Source organism: Phocoena sinus, chromosome 7 (genome assembly GCF_008692025.1).
Source record: "Phocoena sinus isolate mPhoSin1 chromosome 7, mPhoSin1.pri, whole genome shotgun sequence".
Lineage (NCBI taxonomy): Eukaryota > Metazoa > Chordata > Mammalia > Artiodactyla > Phocoenidae > Phocoena > Phocoena sinus.
This window is the reverse complement of record NC_045769.1, coordinates 1,811,897-1,832,214: the sequence shown is the minus strand read 5'-3', so window position 1 is coordinate 1,832,214 and position 20,318 is coordinate 1,811,897. Positions and strand designations below refer to the sequence as shown.

General features: G+C 53.3%; 1 protein-coding gene across 3 annotated transcripts in view; it reads right to left on the bottom strand.

The window, feature by feature from the left end:
• Positions 1-20,318, bottom strand: part of HDAC4 (histone deacetylase 4) — a 286,142-nt gene that overhangs the window by 138,601 nt on the left and 127,223 nt on the right. For all 3 annotated transcript variants that reach the window (XM_032636830.1, XM_032636829.1, XM_032636831.1), the window contains exon 3: positions 10,795-10,866. In XM_032636830.1, the coding sequence (XP_032492721.1) occupies positions 10,795-10,866 (72 nt within the window). The remainder of the gene's footprint in view (positions 1-10,794; positions 10,867-20,318) is intronic.

Genomic DNA, 20,318 nt, shown 5'->3' with positions numbered 1-20,318 from the left:
GTCATGGGGGGCAGGAAGGAGGTCAGGTTCAGACAGTAGTGTGAAGGAATACCTGGCATGCTCGTCAAAAAGTCAGGCACTTAACGTACGTGCAGGGAGGTTGGGAAAGTGACTTAGCCTCTGCAGCTACTACCGCCGGTCATGGACGGAGGGCCAGCAGCGCCACGCAAGCTCCCCGTTACCATCGCTACCGCCGTGACTACAGCCAGCACCAGCGAGCCAGTGCGGGGACCCAAGCTCTGCTACGGAAGGCTGTGGGTGGCCTGTTCCACAACGTGGACCCTCACTCACCTCACCCCAGAGCAGGAGCTCCCGGTTAGGAGAACTCCACCCAGCAAGCATGACGTGGGGAGAAACGCACTGGTACCTCTAAGAGATCATGGCCTGTAGGACAACATTATAAACAATGTCCAGGACACAGACGGTGCAGGGAGAACCACGCCCTCGGGAGACTTCATTTCCACACTGTCTCGACGCCGATGACTCAAGATTCTCAAAGATGCTCAGCCCCAGCCCCAGTCCCCTCCCGCGCTGGGGCACAGAGTCCCTTTTCAACAGGCCCATGTCCCACACCAGCCCTCACCTTCGCCCACGGGCAGCTTCGTGTTCCCCACCTCAATTCACAGCAACTCCGCCACCCAGACGCTCAAAGACGAAACGCTGTGGGACCTGGGACCCTTTGCTGCAGTGCTGGCACCTGGACACACCTCTCCCTGAGCCACAAAATACAAAAAAACTATATGGGACTAAAAATAACGGCATGCCTGTGCAGTTGGGGCAAATCATGAACAAAAAGATACAAAAGACCAAAAAACCCAGCAGTCACTTCTGAACAGCCCAGGAGCAAAAGCCGGGTACTGGGCAGGCCCCCTGCACACACCACCACCAAAGGGGTGGGCAGACCACCTAAGCCACGCCTCCCGCCTGACCCCATATAAGGAACCAGCTCACGCCCCCTCCCCCCAGGGAGCAGCAAGGGAACCTGGTACTTATTCTCCCTCCCTGCCTGCTGCAGCAGGGGCCCCAATAAAGCCTGGCCTGAATTTCTCGTCCAGCCTCCAGTCAATTTCTATTGATTGGGGAAGGCCGCGAGCCCTGGTCAGTGTCACCTGGAGTTACTGTCCGCTCCTCTGCATCCCTCCCAGCTCACCTGCCACCTCAGGAAATCTCGCTTACTTCTAAACAGCTCTAGACTCGGAGCAGTTTCAGCCCGCCCACTGTGTCCACGCCAACTCACTGTCTTTACTGGTCGTCTTCTGCTCCCTCCACTCTGATTTGAGCTCCACAAACACAGGGATCTTTGCTTTATTCATAAACACATGCATCCCAAGCGCCAAGGGAGGTGATGGGCGCCTAGAAGGGCTGATCCCTACGAAAGAGTGAGCGAGTGAGCCCAAAGCCTGCCTTGACAGGGAGGCCTTCCCTGACCACTTCATTTAAAACTGCAGAAACCCAGCTCCACAAGAACTCAGCTGTCCTTAATTGCTTCTCCTTCCCCACAGCATGGGTCACCTTCTAGCATCGTCTGGCGTTCCACATCATCTCCTGCCACCAAGTTGGATTTAATGAGCATATTCAGAATCCTGCATCTGACAACTAGAGGATACAACTCTTCTAAAGCACATATTGAAGAGTCATCAACACGGGCCATAAGGCAAGTCTCAAACAAGTTCAAAGGCTTAGTAATCTCTAAGCATAACACAGTATATTAGAAATCAATAACAAAAAGATTACTTGAAAAAGTCTGTACACTTCTAAATATCTCGTTTTTTCAAAGGAAAAAGAATCATCAAACACGTTTTCAAGAGGCTACAAATTAACTACTATAAACTAGAACTTGAATACTACAAATAGAAGTTACCAAAGCATTTCCATTTGTCTCCAGAGAGAACCACAGAACCTTAAATGCTTACAGCAAGAGGAGGAAAGGCTAACAATTAACGTGCTAAATGTTCAACCTAAGAATTTAGTACAAGAACATCCACATAAACCCCTCCACCAAAAAAAGCAGAATGGAAATAAGAACAGGAATGAAAGGAGGAGAAAATAAATGTACACGAGTATCACCAGAGGCAGAAGCTGGTTCTTTGAAAGATGACTGAAACAGACAAAGCTGGACCAGACTGACAGAGTGTCCCCGGCTCCGACGACACCAGGTCTGCGTGTACCCTGTCCCGCTAGAAACACAGGCGGTGGGTGGAGGGCAGGCTTGCTCAGGGAAAGACGGACACGGCCAGCTGCTGGACACCGCAGCCTCCCCACCCCTCCGCAGGATTCCCGGGCTGACCATACACAGCGTGCTCAGTGGGCACCGGTGGGACCGAAAGGAGGACCAGCCCCCTCCCCTTGGGCTCCTGACTCAACCAGCAATACTCCCTCTGCTTCTCCCTGTCTGCCCCGACCAGGCACCACTGCCCAAGGACACCTGGTCAGACCCCAGCCCCACCATGGCGCTTGGGAGCCAGCCTGCCAGGGACACAGAGGGCCAGGGCTTGGGTCTAACGGCTGCTGGACGGTACGAGTTGCTGTGAGGTTTCTCCTTAAACGACCACACTTTACCCTCCTAGGGGGCAGGCTGTTGGCAGGGCTGAATGATACAGCATGTTAAGTGTGACCACTTTCCCAGAAACAATAACAGCCATGGACAAGAGTTAACAAGAGTTGTCTTCCTGACCCTGTGGAGACACAGTTAAGCACTTTTAGACACATTTAAGGGGTTCCCAGACTCTGGATAGATCTCATTCACACCGCGTCGCCCTGAAGTACAGAACACAGAACGTGGTAACAAAGAGACAAAAAGATAAAAAGTGCTTTGCCCGCAAATGATGTGCTCACGCATCCAGACCTTCCTGGCATCCGTGATGCTTCCAACGCACAAACAGAGCAAAATTCTGAGCTGGAAAAATCCTGTATCTTCCGCCTAAAAAGCATTTTCAAATACACCATGAGGACATTAAGGTTTAATGCTTTATTTTCTGTATCAACACATATCTTAGGGTCACCACTGCCGGTACCACATTTATTCCTATAAGATGGAGAAACGGGGAGTCGCCGACCTCAGCCCATTGGGCTCGTGCGGGCATGTGGCCAGCTTCAGGCGCAACTGAGCACGCGAGACACTTCCCAGCCAGCCTCCGAGGGCCCGCCACGCCGTAACCCGTAAATGTTTGCTTCTCGTGGTTCCTGTTCCCTCCTTCAGGCCCCACAGCAAGCTCCTTCTAACTCTCCGCGTCTATGGCAACAATCACAAAACAAACTTAATGGGGTGCGACAGCTGGTGATAAACATAAATAACCCAAACAATCTAATTTCCACCCTGGTTGGGAAGGCCTTCATCCTCCTCCCTCACGTGCTGAGGGTACCGAAAGGACACAGCTGGGGAACCAGGCCACCGCCACGCGGGGCAGAGTGGGCCTCGGTCGGGTGCCAGGGGTGAGCTCGGCCAGCCAGCCCATTACGGGGCACCTGAGAGGCACAGGCGGGGCATTTCTGGTGGAAGATGGCAGACCAAACACCATCATGTATCCCCACTCCTCCAGAGCCCACTAAAAAAAATCACCAACACAACTGCAGATAAAAGGCAAATGAGAGAGAACAAAGTTCCACGAGAAAAAGCATGTGTGAATAAGGGGTACCTACCTCACCAGATGTAAGAAGCCGAATCACAGCGCCCTGAGGCTCAGGAGTGGCCGCACCAGGACCCCCGGCGCAGGGGATGGACCTGTTCCGGAGCACAGAGGTCCCCAGACCCCTGCGCGCCCCACAAAGCAGGAGACTCATCTTCCGGGAAGGGCGAGGGAGCTGCAGTGACAGCGCTGCTCGCCGGCTGCGGGCGGCCTGGGTCACGCCTCCCAGCGGGGTGACCAGGCTGACCAGCCCCACGGAAGACGTGTCAGAGCAGGGCGCGGAGCCCCGGCTGCCAGCACCCCCGAACCCCCAAGGGCCCCCAGCCTCTGGTGCTCTGTCCTAAACACGAGTGGACAGGCCAGGAAAACCGTCACCGTGAAAGGCAGAGCCCAGGCGGACAGACAACGGCACCCGGGTAGCAACCCGCTGCTCAGGAAGAAGGGCAGCCCCACTGCCCAGACGGCCCTCAGGGTGGAAGGCAGGCCTCGGGCAGACAAGGGAACCGGGCCTCGGTGTCCGGAGGGAAAGCTGTTTCCAAACCCATAATCGCACCCCCTGGTTTGGTGAGATTTGAGTGAACATAACAGGGAAACACAAGGAAGAAGAAGAAAAGAGAAAGTAGGAAAAGAGAAAAGCAACAGAGACAGAGCCCAGCCGGTCCCTCAGGCTCCTGGCACATTCAGAGCGGATAGCTCCACAGAAGCCCAGACAATGCAGACCATGTAACAGGCGCAGCTCTGTGCCCCGACGGGCTCGCAGCTGCAGGAACCCACACAGCTCCCAGCCTCGGGGCCCTTGCGACCGACTGTTAAGGCCAAAGGCAGTGAGTGACAGCAGGAAGAACGAGGGACGGGGGCTGGATTTACGGTACATGAAGCAGAAACGTGAGGAGGGCTTGGCTTGCTCTCGTCTGCAAACACCATCCAGAGGCATAGGACCCAAAACTTTGTCCCATTAAGAACTACCGGGGGGATAATCCATTTCCTAGTGGGTAAATTCCACCGCCAGTGAAGTTATCAGAGTCAAGAGGGCAGAGGCCTCTGAGCGGGAGCGGGCTGGTGCCGAGGCCTGAGTCCCGAAGCTACAGCCTCTGTCCCTCTCCTCTGGAGCTCAGTCCCCAGGCAGAAGGGTGGTTCCTGGGAGCACTTCCTCAGCCCTGGGTCCTGAGGGCCGGCGCTGCCACTCCGGTTGAACTGCTGAGGTTCTCGCGGCCACAAATCAAACCCACACGTGCACCTGCACAGCTGTCGGCAGAGAGGCGGGGACTGCCAGCTCATCCGCGGCGACGCGAGTCCTCTCTCCGTGGGCCAGACCCACGTGCCAGGCTCAGCATTAAAGATGGATATGTCAGCATTAAACACTGAGTAGGTCCGGGAGCTCGACGTAGCAAAAAAGCAGGCAGACTTCTAACTTGGTAACACACAGCATTCAAAGAAAAGCCTTAGCAGATGTGGGTCCTCATTCTCAACAGAACTCCAAGCATCTTTGTTGTTAGGCTTCTCTACACCGGCTGGTTTTGCTTCGTTTTAAACAGCAGTCCTAGGGGCCACCACAAAGGCCTCTGGGCTGGTTGGGGGTGGCGGTCACGCTGGAGGGATCAACAGAGCCGGGGCGGTGGGCGGGCAGACCGCAGGGTACCAGCGAGGCGGAGCGCGGTGAAACAGAAGAGGGACAGACAGCATCGCGGGGCCTCGCGTGTGCCAGATGCCCGCCTGCTTCCCGGGCGCCCTATGCCTCTGCCAGGCCGAGCAGCCACATGACGCCAGCCAGGCAGCCCAGGCTCCGAGGAAGTGCCACCAGCTCAAGGCCACACGGCCAAGGGGAGGCAGGCAGATCCTGCTGCCCGGCCCCCAGGCCTTGCGGTAGCTCTGCTGGGCCCAGCCCTGCCCCTGCCCTCACTTCTCCTAACACGGAGCCCCGAGTGGGGGGGCAGGGGTGGAGCTCTCGGCAACGGGGTGAGGAGGAGAAGGAACGGGACAAAGAGACAGCCTGCGTCTGTACCACGTGCGATGCTGCCCCTGGCTGGCACGGCGGCGTTCCCAGACAGAGACGCTGCCCGCGGGTGCTCACCAATCTGGTGGGAGAGGGGACAGGTGCGGGGGCTGGGAGTGAAGCAAGTGGCCAGAGAGAAAACGGGGAGGCTCTGAAGACTCCCAGGAGGACAGCCCGGGAGACCAGGAGGGGCTGGGGAAGGGGCGCTGGGGAAGGGCAGCCTTGGGAATTCTGCGTGGTGATGGGGAACCTGGAAGCTGGGGATGGATCCCTGGGCGTGACACCTGGGGAACAAGGCGGTGACACAGGTGGACAGTGCAGGACGGCGCCCCCTGGTCCAGAAACACTCTTGGCTGTAAATCTACCTGTTCCCCCAGGCGACCCTGAGGCGTTTCCAAACAGCTCATAGATGCACGCGGCAAGGCAGGGCCTCCACGGCCGGGGCTGTGATGACACTCGGGCTCTGAAGCCACGTGGGCTACAGACGCCTAAACCTGGCCTTTAAGTCATGACGACTCACCAGGCCCGCACGTGAACTTGAAGGAGAGAAGTGGAAAAATTCTCAACCTTTGTTTAAACTTAAGCAAACAAACTATCGGAATCTTTTTCTAATTTTTCAAACTGTTGGATTTTACTTTATGTCTTTGCGTTCTATATTTTCATTTTCCTCCACAAATTAAAAGAAGCTCATAGGAAAAGCAAGGCAGGCAACCTCTGGCTTGAGCACGTGCTCTGTGCCCCGCTGCGCGCCTGCCCGCTCTCTGCTGCAGCCAGAGGGCAGCCAGCCTGCGGGCCAGCGGGGAGCTGTCACCCAGCGATGGGCCCCTGGCCTGCAGAGAAGAGCAATGTGCAGAGGCGGGCCTGGCCCCAGAACGAGGAGACCAAGGTCCGCTCCCCTCCTGGTGTGCAGCAGGCGGCAGACTTAGGGGCCCCCAAAGGTGGTCCATGACCCTTTACTGTGCTACATCTCAACCCCAGAAACCCAGCTTTGCATGAAAAACACACAGAGGAGGATCCGGTGAGAAGTAAGACAAGTAAGGTTTTACGGGGGATTTATGATCACCGTGATGAACCGCTTCCTGTGCGATGAAGGGGCATCTCCTGCAGCCTCCCCCGAGGTCACGTGTGTCCTCACACTGGCGTCTGCTTCGCATTCTCTCTCGCCAAACCAAACCGTACAACAAGAATAACACGACATGCCCGGGAGGCGTGGTAAGTTTCAGGCCCCCGCTAACCTCAGGTAGCTCCTGTTCCAAAATTCGAGGACGGTCAAGCCGTTCAATAACCCCTTTGACAGTGCAGTGGTCAAATACTCTGTAAGATTTGGGAATCCGTGGCTAGAGCCAAACCTCACTTTTTAAAAATTAGTTTGGATAAGTTCTCTAGAGTTGGGGTCGTTTCTTCAAGTTTCCAGAATTTTCTTTTAAAAATTCCACCCCTGTTATACAGCCTTGAAAGAAAACCTCGATAACTCTGACTGAAACCCACGTTTACGATGAAGGCGATGGAGCCCGTAGCAGAGGCTCCTCTCTAGTCAACACCCCATCCTTAAAGCCCCGCTGGTCCAGAGGTCCCCAGCATTCTCCAAAGTGATCTTTTGCTCCAGCGGCACCCCTGGAGAGCAGAAATGGGTCCCTGCCCCGTAAATGACACGCCGGGTGACCCTGGGGAAACGGCCCTGCCACTCGCCTCTGGCGGGGAACAGGCAGGAAGGGCGTGGGGCCCTGCAGCAGGCCACCACAGTGGGCGCCTCGACATGCCTCCTGCTGCCCCTCAGGGCTGCTTTCCTCCCCCTTCCTCCCGGGCACTGAGGCTTCTCCTCCAGCCGCTTCACTCCACCCAGGCGCTGAGCACCTACACTGTCCAGCTCCGAGGGAGCTCAACTTCCAGGTCTGGAACCAGCATCCTACATACTCACTACAATGTCTCTTTTCTATACTAAACATGCCTTGCTTTTATAATCAGGGAAAAAGTATGTTCCTTCCCTAAAAAGTCAAAGGGATTCAGAAATGAAGGACTGAAGTGTTTTTCAAGTCCCCTGGCACAGGCAGGTGCGTGATCTCTCTCCTAGAGGGCCACCTCTCACCTCTTCCTCTGCCCTCAAGCCCCACCATCTCTCCCGGCCGAACTCTGAGCTTCCAGGGAACCCTCCACGGCTCCCGCCACCCTGTCTGCGCCCCCAAGTCCCCACCCAGGAAGGAAAAGGACAACTTCCCAGGAAGGGTGAAATGGTGTACCCTCATTCATAACTGTGACACTCCATTTAGTCCAAAAAAAAATGAAGATATAAGATGCACACATAGAACGAGAGTAATGAAGGAGGTGTTGCAACTAAGTGGTAGGCAAATGGTTGTTATGTCTTCCCTCTTTTATAACAGAACTATTACACAGCGAAAAACTTTAAAACAAGAAAAAAAGAAACACAAAAAGAAGAGAAGGCTTGTCTGCATATAAAAAGTTAAGGGGGAAGGTGGAGGAATCAGAATGAATCCAAAATAAAGAGCATTTTAGCCTGTTCCTTCTACAAGACAAACTTTTCTAGTAAGAGATATTCTTGTAGGAATTACCTCAAGTCTCAAGTCAAAATGGCCCCAAAACAGAAGGTATGAATAGTGCTTTTTTATTTGAAGTAAGACCTCACAAGGACTAACGTATTTAAAGAGAACCATTATCAGAAAGTCGGTTGAGCGCGCTGCCATGCATGGCCAGGAACAGACGAGAAATGAGCAGAGATCCAGGAGGGGAGGGCCACGTGGGCACTCCTCCACGCACAGCAAAAGCTGTACATTCAAAGGAACAAGCTCCCGTGGTGAATGTCTGAGTGATTCCTGCAAATTATACGCATGTATCAGTTTGTTTTTGGACCGCCGAGGGTCAAAAGAGTACTTAAGATTAAACTCAATGGTTGGAAAATGTGCAACAGCAAACTGGGATCGACATAAAAATACATCTAAAAATGTTTCCACTCCCATATCATAAAAATGTGGCTTTACAGAAATCGTTGTACTAATTTTCAAATTATTACGTAAGCTGAGATTCACGTTTCTTTGTAGAAGGTAATTTACAGTGGTTGGAACGACCAAAAGTGGTGTTAAGAATGCCCTCCACTTCAGCAGCTTCTAAGGCTCCGCTCACGGAGAAGCCTCCGCAGCCGGCTTGGGGAGCGCAGCCCCGTGTACACCCCTCCTTCCGCTGCCGGCTGCTCACGGGCATCGCGCCCCCCAGGAGAGTCACCCTGAAAACACTGACCCCCGACGACACCAGCAAGCACAGCCTCATCCTCTGACTCTGACCCATGGACTCTGGAGGTGCAGCGTTACTGGCTCCAATTTCACCGGGGCCCCCTCCCCGATATGCCGTCTCTCAGGTGGGGCGCTTCCCCCAAAAGAAGAGAAGGGGTGTAACAGACCCCAGGGGCTGTCCTAGCCTCTGAACACCGGCACTGTCACAGCCACGTCCCATGCGTGTTCAGTACCCGCACCCAGGACATTAAGAGATGACATTTCTCCAGGAACTACTAAAAATCAGACACGTAGACTTGATCTCTAGGAATCCTGCAGAGTCGGCATTATTATCCCGTCTAGGAAATAAAACCGAGAGACTCGGCGGCTTGCCTAGAGTCACACGGTCAGTGGGTCACCAGGATTCCAGGTCCCATCCGTCCAGGACTGCAGTCCATGGTCGGTCTGTACGTGGAGCTGGGAAGCCCATACGAAGTCTCAACCAGCAGGGTGCGCTTCTCAAGCCAGAAAACGAACTTGAAGCCCACCCACTTTCTGGTTCACTTGGAAACCACCTTTTCACAGTCTATCAAGCTACTGAAAAGCTTCTTCCTCCATCCCACACTGGGCGAGCACCAGGAAACTGTCTGAAAATGCCCAAGCTACACAAGGCACTGGCAAAATGAACTCAAGAGAAAGGGAAATCAGCACTGCTTCCCTTGCTGGGGCCAAAATGATCTTCAGCTGCTGTTTCCAAGCCCTCTCCCCGGCCCTGCCCCCAGCGTCCTCGGTTAACAAGTAACCTGCTCCACGGGTGGGTGGAGGGTGAGGGAGAGGCGTGAGCACCCCTGCAGGAGGCCGGAGCGCCGGCACCTTCTAGGAGCACCGCAGACAAACAACCCGAGCTTCGCGTCTGAGTTGACGCCAAAATGATCCTTGGCAGGCTTCAGAGAATCTCTATGCAAAGAAAGAAATCTCTTCTTTGACACTTCCAGCCCTGCCTCAAGCTTTGATTTCCTTTTAAGAGGATGGGGAAGGTGAGGCGATGGGTGGGTCAGCTGGGGGCCGGGGCAGAGGCAGGCATCTATGTGCCCCCCGTCTCTGCCAGGCCTGCCCACGGAGAGAGTGGGCAGAGGGGGGACAGGAAGGCTGGGGTTCAGGAGGTGCCGCGAGGAAAAAACCACAGAGACGGAGGCCTCAGGACACGGCAAAGGCAAGGGGCCAGCAGTGTCGCCCTCAAAACGCCGGCTTAAGAGCGTATGTGGAACACTGACAACGGTTCCCTTCCATACACCCTAGGCCTTCACGAGGCTCGTTTTAGCCTCAATAAGGCGAAGGAGCCCATGAAGAACGGCATCCGGGCTCCGAGTTGAAATCCTGGAGGACAGTAGATGGAGGGTTAGTGTTGTACAAAAAGAGAGGGCCGTATGGATTCGGAAGACATTGCCTAGGGCATGGTACTTAGGAATATCATATACGGAATGAGAGGTTTCTAATCACGGCTGATGCTTTTTCGTCAGTTACACATGGAACGCTGCTTAGGAGACATCACTGACTCACTTTCCCCCGAGGAGCCTGGGGCCCTGGACCCAGTGTGACTTGCCCTGCAGTGTCCCCAGCTCAAGCTCAGCACTCTTCCCCCGGACTCTCGTACAGCTCAGGGCCTGGAGTTAGACCCAAAACAAGCAGTTCTTACCTTTGGGAAGGACACACCCCATCGGAGCTCAAGACAGAAAAAAGGCCCTGCGTGTCTGTGCCACTTACTTAAGAAGCATTAAGCGAAGCCCACTACATTTCCAAAACCAGTGGCCTGTTTTTACCCCAGGAAAGAGCAGCCAACTTCCGTGGACCTGAGACCCCACCCCTTTCTCTCCAGAGCCCCCCAGGACAGCGGAGACCCAAACACCCCTTCGGTGGCGCCTGGTGCGCAGCAGGGCTGGGCGTGCCGACTTACCCGAGCCTGGCATGTGGTTCACGCGGGCAGGGTTGAGCAGCTCCACCGGCTGGTCTCGGCCAGAAAGTCCATCTGGAGGACAGAGAAAGCATTTGGCTTCAGAAACTGCTCGCATCTCAATTAAAATACTTTACACTCCTGGCCTGCAAGGAGCACTTCCTTGCAAACAATGGAAGTGCACGTGTCCTTCTCACTTTTAAAGGAGACCACCGGTGTCATTTTTATTTGCGGAGTCAGAAAATAAAAGACCCTTTGTCGAACATCCCAACGGTCCCCATCTCGAAAATGGCAAACACCAATTCCTGGCCTGAGGGCGTCTGGCCGAGCTGCTGTGTTTTTACTTCTTTTCAGCAGCTACCTGATACCACTCAGCGTTTCCGCAGAGACCACAAGCAGTAAGATGAAGACAGAAGAGTTACTCATCCTCTTCCCAGATATGGACCCGTGGCCCGAGGGCCACAGAGACACAGCCCCCGGAGGCTCCGGCGGCGAGAGCAGCCGTGGCTGTTGCCCGCTTGCGGGACAGTCAAGGAAACTAAGACAAACAAACCCGCTCTTAGGAAGACACTGGGCCAGGTTCTCACAATGGAACGAATCGTTTCTTCCAGGTCCACCTTTCGATCGTGTTCTGACTGCAAAGATGGCACCGAAACCACACCCCACCTCCACCTGGCACAGGCTGCCTTTAGACCACATTCCCTCAGACACACAAGAAGGAAACTTCGGCAAAACTTGCAGGAATCACACTTTTGGTGTAAAATTGGCTTCTGACACCTGGTGTGAACGCCCGCAGGGACAAGCGCGTCATTACTGACGCTGACGTGTGGTCGGTCACACTCATTACTGATTTTTACGGAGAAAGCACTGGTTTCCCAGAGCAGCCATCGGCCCCCCCTCGGGCCGACTTGCAAATCATGACAAAAACACTTAAGAGCACAGGTCTACTGACTCTGTACTAAAACTTTGCTTTTTGCCCCAAATGGACAGCACCTCAGGCAGACTTCGAATGCAGTGTTCCATGACGCATGTGTGTCTTCGGAGACGTTCAAAGTCCAAGGACGAGAACAATGACCCCGAGGAGATCCCAAAGCGTCTCCTGAGAACTGCAGACCCTCCCAAGGAAGCGGGGAGGCCTGTGAGCCGCGCTCCCACACCCTCGGGGAAAACGAGCTGCTCCCGTGCGGTGCCCGGCCACGCGGGGACTCAAACGCTGGGATCTGGGGTCTCCTCTCCACAGCCAGCCACCCCTCCCCCATTCTGGCAGCTCACAAGACACTGGGCATATGTGGGGTTAGGACAGTCCAGGCTCCCCGAGGCAGGACGAGGACTGGGGGCCACACTCACGCCCAGAAGCAGACCAGGCTCGACCGTCTGCACCAAGGCTTCTCTCCAGGCATACGACCCGCCCTGACATGGTCTGACGCTGACCTGCGGGCCTAATGCCATGTCCTGTGAGCCCCTCAGAAAGGGGTCTCAAGGGCTTCCCTGGTGGCGCAGTGGTTGAGAGTCCGCCTGCCGATGCAGGGGACGCGGGTTCATGCCCCGGTCCGGGAAGATCCCACATGCCGCGGAGCGGCTGGGCCCGTGAGCCATGGCCGCTGAGCCTGCGCGTCCGGAGCCTGTGCTCCGCGACGGGAGAGGCCACAACAGTGAGAGGCCCGCGTACCGCAAAAAAAAAAAGAGAAAGGGGCCTCAAGACAGTCACAGAAAGCACTTTCAAGCCTTTTTTTCTGAACGTGAATAAGTGAAATGAAAATTTCATTTTCAGAACTAAAAGATTCATAAAAGTCTAAACGTATTTTTAAAAATCCTAATCCCACAGTAAATACTTTCAGAAACACCAAAAATCGCTTTTGAAAATCCTAGTCCTGCCGCCATTTTCTGAGGGCAGGGCCAGGAGCTGGGTGCTAGAGGGCCACCCTGCCGGCCCTGCAGCCGCGTCCGAGCAAGCCCAGGGCGTTCTCTCTGGTGCCACCACACCTGGCGTGTCCCCCCGAAACCGTCACCTCCTCCGTGTCCACCCTGAGCTTCCCCCTAGCCAAAGTTCTAGAACCAGACACAGTTTAGAAACCCAGAAACCAGCACAGCTGCCTCGTTTGGCAAATGAGGAAATTCCAGCTTCCGGGCCGGAGCAGTAGTGCTGGGCCTGCACCCCGGCTCGTGTGAAGGCCTTTCTGGAGTCTGGAGCGAGCGGCTCGTGTCTGCCCCAAGCCCTGCAGGTCCACTTGCTCCAGAGCTACACGCCCGATGATGCCCGATTACACGCGACTTTCAGCCACGCTGAAGCGGGAAGACGCGTCAAGGAGCGAGAGCCCGTGATGTTGGGTGCGCCACCAGCAGCCCGTGCCCGTCCCTCGCCCTGCTCCTCTGCAGACCCCACCCCACCACCCTGACGCCCCCAGCACACCGCACGTTCCTCACTCTGAATGGAGGATCACAGAAGCCAAAACGTAAGAGGTCTTTTCACAGAAGGCAGTAGATAGAACGGCACTGGGCAGAAACCTGAACCAAGAAGGGACTGGGCACCGGGAGACGAGGCCCAGAGAAGGGAAGATAACACCAGGCCTCCCAGTCCCGGCCCTGGAGTCTCCCGCTGGCTGGTCTGGGTGCTCGAGGCTGGCAGGCCCAGGTGTGTGGCCCCGGGCACGTGGTGAGGACCCTGACATCACAGGGCGAAGACCCAGGCTGAGAACACGGAGGCGTGCAGGGCCCTCTCGATTCCCTGGAGGATTCAGATCTAAACATGGAGAGAAGATATACCAAGTCCACGGACACCCGTAGCAGGGCTCTGCGCGGCAGGGGCTGCTCAGCACGTACACGACAGTTTTAGGCACGAACGTCAGCTGTGGGGACAGATGTGACGCAGCATTGCTGCTCCGTGTCACGGGGACCAGAGCTGGTGACAAATACCACCGAGGGCCTTACACATCCAATTCCGTATCACAGGGCTCACAAAACAAACCTGAGGCTGTGCAGCTGGACGAAACCCCAGGACAGAGCAGGGATAGAGAAACTGCGTTTGAAGGCGCAGGGGCTACAAGCGCCAGGGAAGAGGGCTTAGAGCCCAGACGTAAGCGCCGCCAGCACGTGACCACGTAGCCACGGAGCAAAGAGCAGCCAAGAAAGCAACGCAAGGAACCGAGGAGAAGGAATGGGAGCACGACCTCCTCTCGGCCCGCGAAACACCCCTGCAAGCAGGTTTCCGCCCTAATCTCTCTCCACTGTAGAGTCTAATTTTGGAAACATCGCTGGATGGGACTGCGGTACTTCGTGTCCTCAAGTGGCATTTTATTTGGCGCAGGGAGCTGGCGGAGGAGCACACATGCAGAAGGGAAGCAGGGAGCACGAGGGTCCTCCGTGTCTCCCTCACCACGTGACTCTTCCGTGAGTGAGCACAACGCACACGGTGGCACACGGGACGGCAGCGGACACGTGATCACGCTCGCACAGAAACCGCACGGCCCATTTAGAGACGATGGGGTCCAACTTAAAAGCAAGGCTTGGCTGTAATTCAGTGTGATGGGCAGGGGGTATCTCTAACTAGAATCGTAGCCTTTGGAGCCAAAGGAACCTAACTCCCAACTCTTCTGGCCTATTCCCCGCCTTTGCACATGGGAAAGCAGCCCTGCAGGGCTGAGCAATGTCCGCGAGATCATGTACTTAGCACCCCAGAACCTGGCTCCGTCGCAACTAGGCCAGACATAAGCCTGAACTGGGCCTTGTACTCTGTACTCTGGTACTCAGCCAGACCTGTGCCGTTCAACCAGGCCTTCCAGTCACCAAGACCGAGTCCCCTCACCCAACCCCAAAGAATTTGCCCTCATCTGGATTAAGAAAGAAAGAGAGGGAAGAAAGTCGAGAAAGATAGGAAAACAGCAGGAAAAAAAGACAAGAAAGTGGGGGAGAAAAAGAAATGAAAGCATATCATAGTTGTAATTCCCCACTTTTCAGGTTCAATCTTCTAAAATTTCTAGAAAACAGCAAAAGAGTTCATAGAATCTTCTCTGGAAGAAGAGGTAAGTGACAATATTAACAATATTATTCTCCCAATCCATGAACATGGAATATCACTTCATTTCATTTCTCTCAAAAATGTTTTAGAATTTTGAGTGCAGAGATCTTGAACACCTTTAGATTTATTACCAGACATTTGATGTTTTAAGTAAAATATTATAGATAGTATTTTCAATGTCAATTTCTCTCTGCTGATATACAGAAATACAATCAAGTTTTATATATTGGCTTGGTGCTATAGCATCTGGTTAAACTCATATTCATTCTAATCGCTTACCTGAAGTTAGTTTGAATTTTCTACATGCAGAATCACGTCACCTACGATAATGACAGTTTGTTCTTCCTCTCCAGACCTGATGCTTTTTAATTCTTTTTCTTGCCTTGTTCTACAGCTCACATCTGTGGTACATTATCGAATGGAAATAGCAAAAGAGGACACCCCTGTCTTGTTTCTGAACTTACTGGGAATGTTTTCAATACTTCACCTAGCGTAAGTATAACACTTGCTGTAAGTTTCTGACAGATAACTTTATTAAGTTAAGGAGAGCCCCTTCTATTTCTACTTTGCAAAGCCTACTTTAAAATCATGTATATGTGCTTAACTTTAAGAAGCTTTTCTGTATCGATTCATATTGTCAAATAATTTCCCCTTTCATCTGGTAACTTCCTTTTCTCATGTCAAACCAACTTGCATTCCTGGGATAAACCGACTTGGTTGCGTCCAGTGAGTTCTGAGGCAAAGGAAAGGAACAAAGTCGTACAGATATAGGGGATTCGAGTGCGGCCTGAAATCTTTCCTACTTTTGATTCCAAAGAGTTGGAGCCCTAGCCACACATGCCAGCCTTAGTTCCACACTTGCTCTTTTGTCAGGTGCATAAAAGAGCTGGAAAATTAATATTATAAAACGTGCTTACTGGGGCTTGTTCAATGTAGGTCACCAAAATGAAATGGGGGTGACAAGGCTGCCTGTCCCCCACTTTATATGACAGCAGGGCACGCACACCTCATCCTTCTCACAGAGCTGTTTCCAGACCGGCGGCCGCGGAATCTTCGGTATTTGGCAGCAGTAATAACTCAAAGTCTTCATTCCAGCCCATTTTCCTGTCCCTTTCTATCATACAAGCCTTTTATTTTAGAACAGGTGTGGATTTACAGAAAAATTTTAAAAGTACAGAGTGTCCTCACATACTCTGCACCCTGCTTCCCCTGTGATGAACACCTCACATTAGTATGTCTGGGGTGTCGTTAACTGAAGTCCATGCTTCGCTCAGGTTTCCTTGGCTGTCCCCTAGTGCCCTCTTGCCGTCCCAGGACCCCACCCAGGACCCCGCAGGACATTTAGTCGTCACCTCCCCTCAGCCTCCTCTGGGCCGTGACGGTTCCTCAGACGTTCCTTGTTTTTGATGACCTTGGCAGTTAAGGAGTGCAGGTCAGGTGGTTTGTCGAATGCCCCTCAATTGGGACTGTCTGATGTGCTCCTGATTGGACTAGGGTTGTGTGTTTAGCAAGAAGACCACGGAGGGGAAGTGCCCCGTCCATCCTGTGGTACCACATCCCACCAACATGGCGCATCCCACTGATGTTGACCTTGATCACCTGGCAGAGGTGTGTCCATCAGGTCTCTGCACAGTAAGACCTGTGGCATTCTTTCCACATGACATTCTTTGGAAGAAAGCCACTACACACTGCCCACACTTGTAAAAAGGCCCGAGCTTTCCTTGCCGCAAGACTTCTCAGGAGTTAGTACGAGTGGACCTGCTCCCAAGGAGGTAGCGGGAACACCAGGGACAGAGGGCAGCCCAGTTTTGGGTCCCAAGGGAGGAAGCAGAAGCCCAGGTGCAGAGGGGCAGGGCTCAGCCAGAACTGCAGCTGGTGCTCAGGGGGGCGGGCGGGAGGCCAGGCCCTCGGTCTGCATTCCCCAGACTCATCTTTGAAGGTTTGTGTGAGAATTAATTCTTATCTTGAGGGCTTCCCGGGGCCTGAGGAGAAGCTGGAATATTTTCTCGCAGTAAGAATGATGGTATACCTCCCCTTCACCCCGTGTCCTCTCCCCTCTGATCTGTCGTGAATTCAGATCTTATAGAGAACTTGCCAGAAGGTCTGCAAAGGAAAGGGGGTTCCTCCCTAACAGATGTCTGAGTCTGGGTTTTCCCTCTGCCGCCCGGGTCCTTAAGGCTCCTGTACGTCTGGGATGAGGGTCTGGAGGGTGAGGTGGCCCCGTTTCCTGGACACGGAGCCTCAGCCGAGAAGCAGGAGGCTTTCACATCTGGAGCCGCACGTGGGCCAGGCCTGGGGAGACCAATGCTGGGGGGCGGAGGCGCTGAGCTCCCCTCAATTTGGGGCCACTTCGAGGGCTGATCCTGCAGGGCGGAAGCCCCGGGTCCCTACACACTAACTTAAGGAGAAAAGGCAGAATTCCTGTGGTGGTGATATTTGCGTTGCTGTGTGTGTGCTACTATAAAACTTGATGGAGAACAGTATGGAGGTTCCTTAAAAAGCTAAAAATAGAACTACCATACGAGCCAGCCATCCCCCTACGGGGCATATACCCTGAGAAAACCGTAATCCAAAAAGAGTCATGTAGGGCTTCCCTGGTGGTGCAGTGGTTAAGAATCCCCCTGCCAATGCAGGGGACATGAGTTCGAGCCCTGGTCCGGGAAGATCCTACATGCTGCGGAGCAGCTAAGCCCGTGTGCCACGACTACTGAGCCTGCGCTCTAGAGCCCGTGAGCCACAACTACTGAAGCCCACGTGCCACAACTACTGAAGCCCACGTGCCTAGAGCCTGTGCTCTGCAACAAGAGAAGCCACCGCAATAAGAAGCCCACACACCGCAACGAAGAGTAGCCCCCGCTCGCCGCAACTAGAGAAAGCCCGCACGCAACAATGAAGACCCAACACAGCCATAAATAAATAAATTTAAAAAAATATATATATGTATATTTTTTTTAAAAAAAGAGAGTCATGTACCCCAATGTTCATTGCAGCTCTATTTACAATAGCCAGGACATGGAAGCAATCTAAGTGTCCATCGACAGATGAATGGATAAAGAAGATGTGGCACATATATACAATGGAATACTACTCAGCCATAAAAAGAAACGAAATTGAGTTATTTGTAGTGAGGTGGATGGACCTAGAGTCTGTCATACAGAGTGAAGTAAGTCAGAAAAACAAATACCGTATGCTAACACATATATATATGGAATATAAGGGAAAAAAAAAACCTGGTTCTGAAGAACCTAGGGGCAGGACGGGAATAAAGACACAAACCTACTAGAAAATGGACTTGAGGACATGGGAGGGGGAAGAATAAGCTGGTACGAAGTGAGAGAGTGGCAGGGACATATAGACACTACCAAACGTAAAACAGATAGCTAGTGGGAAGCAGCCGCATAGCACAGGGAGATCAGCTCGGTGATTTGTGACCGCTTGGAGCGGTGGGATAGGGAGGGTGGGAGGGAGATGCGAGAGGGAGGAGATATGGGGATATATGTATATGCATAGCTGATTCACTTTGTTATAAAGCAGAAACTAACATGCCATTGTAAAGCAATTATACTCCAATAAAGATGTTAATAAACTAATTAATTAATTAATTTTAAAAACCCTCGATGGAAAAAAAGTTTTTTAAAAATCGGTTACCCTTTATAAGAAGGACGGAAAAGTACGCAGTTCTCGCGCCTGGTGAAAGGCGCTGACCCTGCCTGAATGAAGATGGAAAGGACCAGCCAGCTGCTCGGAGGCCTGGCCGCCAGGATGGGAGCACAGGGCAGGGTCTGCAGGCCAGGCTCGCCCGCTGACCCCCAGCTGGGGCCCTCCCACGTCATGTGAGTCTGTGCAGAGCTCTCGGGGGTGTCCCAGGACACTCAGGTGAGGCCAGCATTCCCTGCACCAGACCTGTGGACCTGTGGAACCCTCCTATTGGAAGCTTGACCCTCTTGTTCATTTAAATCGTAAAAGGGGGCTCAGTACACTGAAATGTCACAAACGGAAATGATTCATCAGGTCAGCAAAATACTCACATTCCCCCAGAGCCCTTCCCCTGATACCGCAGGGGGTCTCAAACTCCCCCCCCGGTACCTGGCCTCCCTCCCCTCTGCTTCCCGCATGTCCTTTGCTGAAGGGCCCCCCATCCCTCTGGCATCCTCCACCCTCCTGCAGAGCCACATCCAACAAAGCCCCCGCCTGACAGATACGGGCACCACTCAGGTGCGGCATATACTCGGGCGGACCAGACGGGCACCTCCCCTGTGAGTTCCGCTAAGAGCCTCCCCATCTCAATCCATTAAATGTTTCTTTTCCTCATCATGCAAGCTGTGGAAAAATAGAAAAGTTCTATAATAAAGCTTGTGTGTGCCCATTAATATGAATTAAACTTTAATGAGCTGAGTGTCATGGATTCCTGAGGCACGCACGTCCATACAGTTGACGTGTGTTTATCAGAGAAAATGAAAATGGAAGCTAGACCCCTTTTCTCTAGGCAACACTTTTCCTTCAGGAAAATCAGGCAGACTTTGCGAAGGTCAAGGCTGATCTTCGAGGTTTTCTTGTCCTTCCCCTGGAAATCAAATCTAGCTCCAGCTACTAGTTTATAGGAAATATGTGTTTAAAGGAACAGGTTCAAAGGCCCCAGGAGGCTCTGATCAGTCAGGTGTGGAAGGACAAAATCGAAGGGCAAAAGCCCCAGCTCCTTGGGACGGGTATAAATACTGCAGAGCCGTCCCTCAGTCCCGAGGCTCGCATCCTGATTTGAACAAATGACAGTACCGAGACTTTTTTAAAGACAACGAGCAAAAATGGAACACAGCTTGGGTATAAGATGATAGTTGGGAATTATTATTCATTTTGTTGCGTGTGACAATGGGATTGTACCTGTTAGAAACACACACTGAAGCATTTATGGGAAAATGGTGTGGCATCTGGGGCTTGTTTTAAATTCTCCAGGGGATAAAGCTTGGAGAGGGGGGACCTGATGAAGTGGGACTGGTCAGAAAGCTCAGTGTTTCTATGGGCGCAGGGGATCTCACTATATGGACTACAGTTCATCTTTTTTAAAAAAATTTTTCATGATAAGAGTTTTCGAGAGATGCCAAGACAAGCCCCTCTCTTCCTGTTCCTAAGCATCCGTCCTCGCTTCACATCCACCAGCTCATCAGTCTAACTAGTTCTCTCAGTAACATTCCTAACAACCTCCAGTTTATTACCAGCCCCTAGCTGTGCAAGCAAGCAAACCCTCCCGGCTCACGTTCAACTCAACAGATGGGTCCTGAGCATCTGAGATGTGACCATGGGCAGGACACAGGCCCCAGCTGGTGTCAGGCAGAACTCAGCCCCGGCGAGGGTGGACCGGCCCTCTCCGATTTGAGATACGACCCACAGACCGGAAAGCTCTGGTAGTGAGGAAGGACACACAGCGAGTGTGACCACGGGCCACCAGGAGGGGCCTGGACCACAGCTGCCCGGGGCGGAGCAGGCTCTTTCCGGTCCCCAGGTCCCAGGTCCAGCT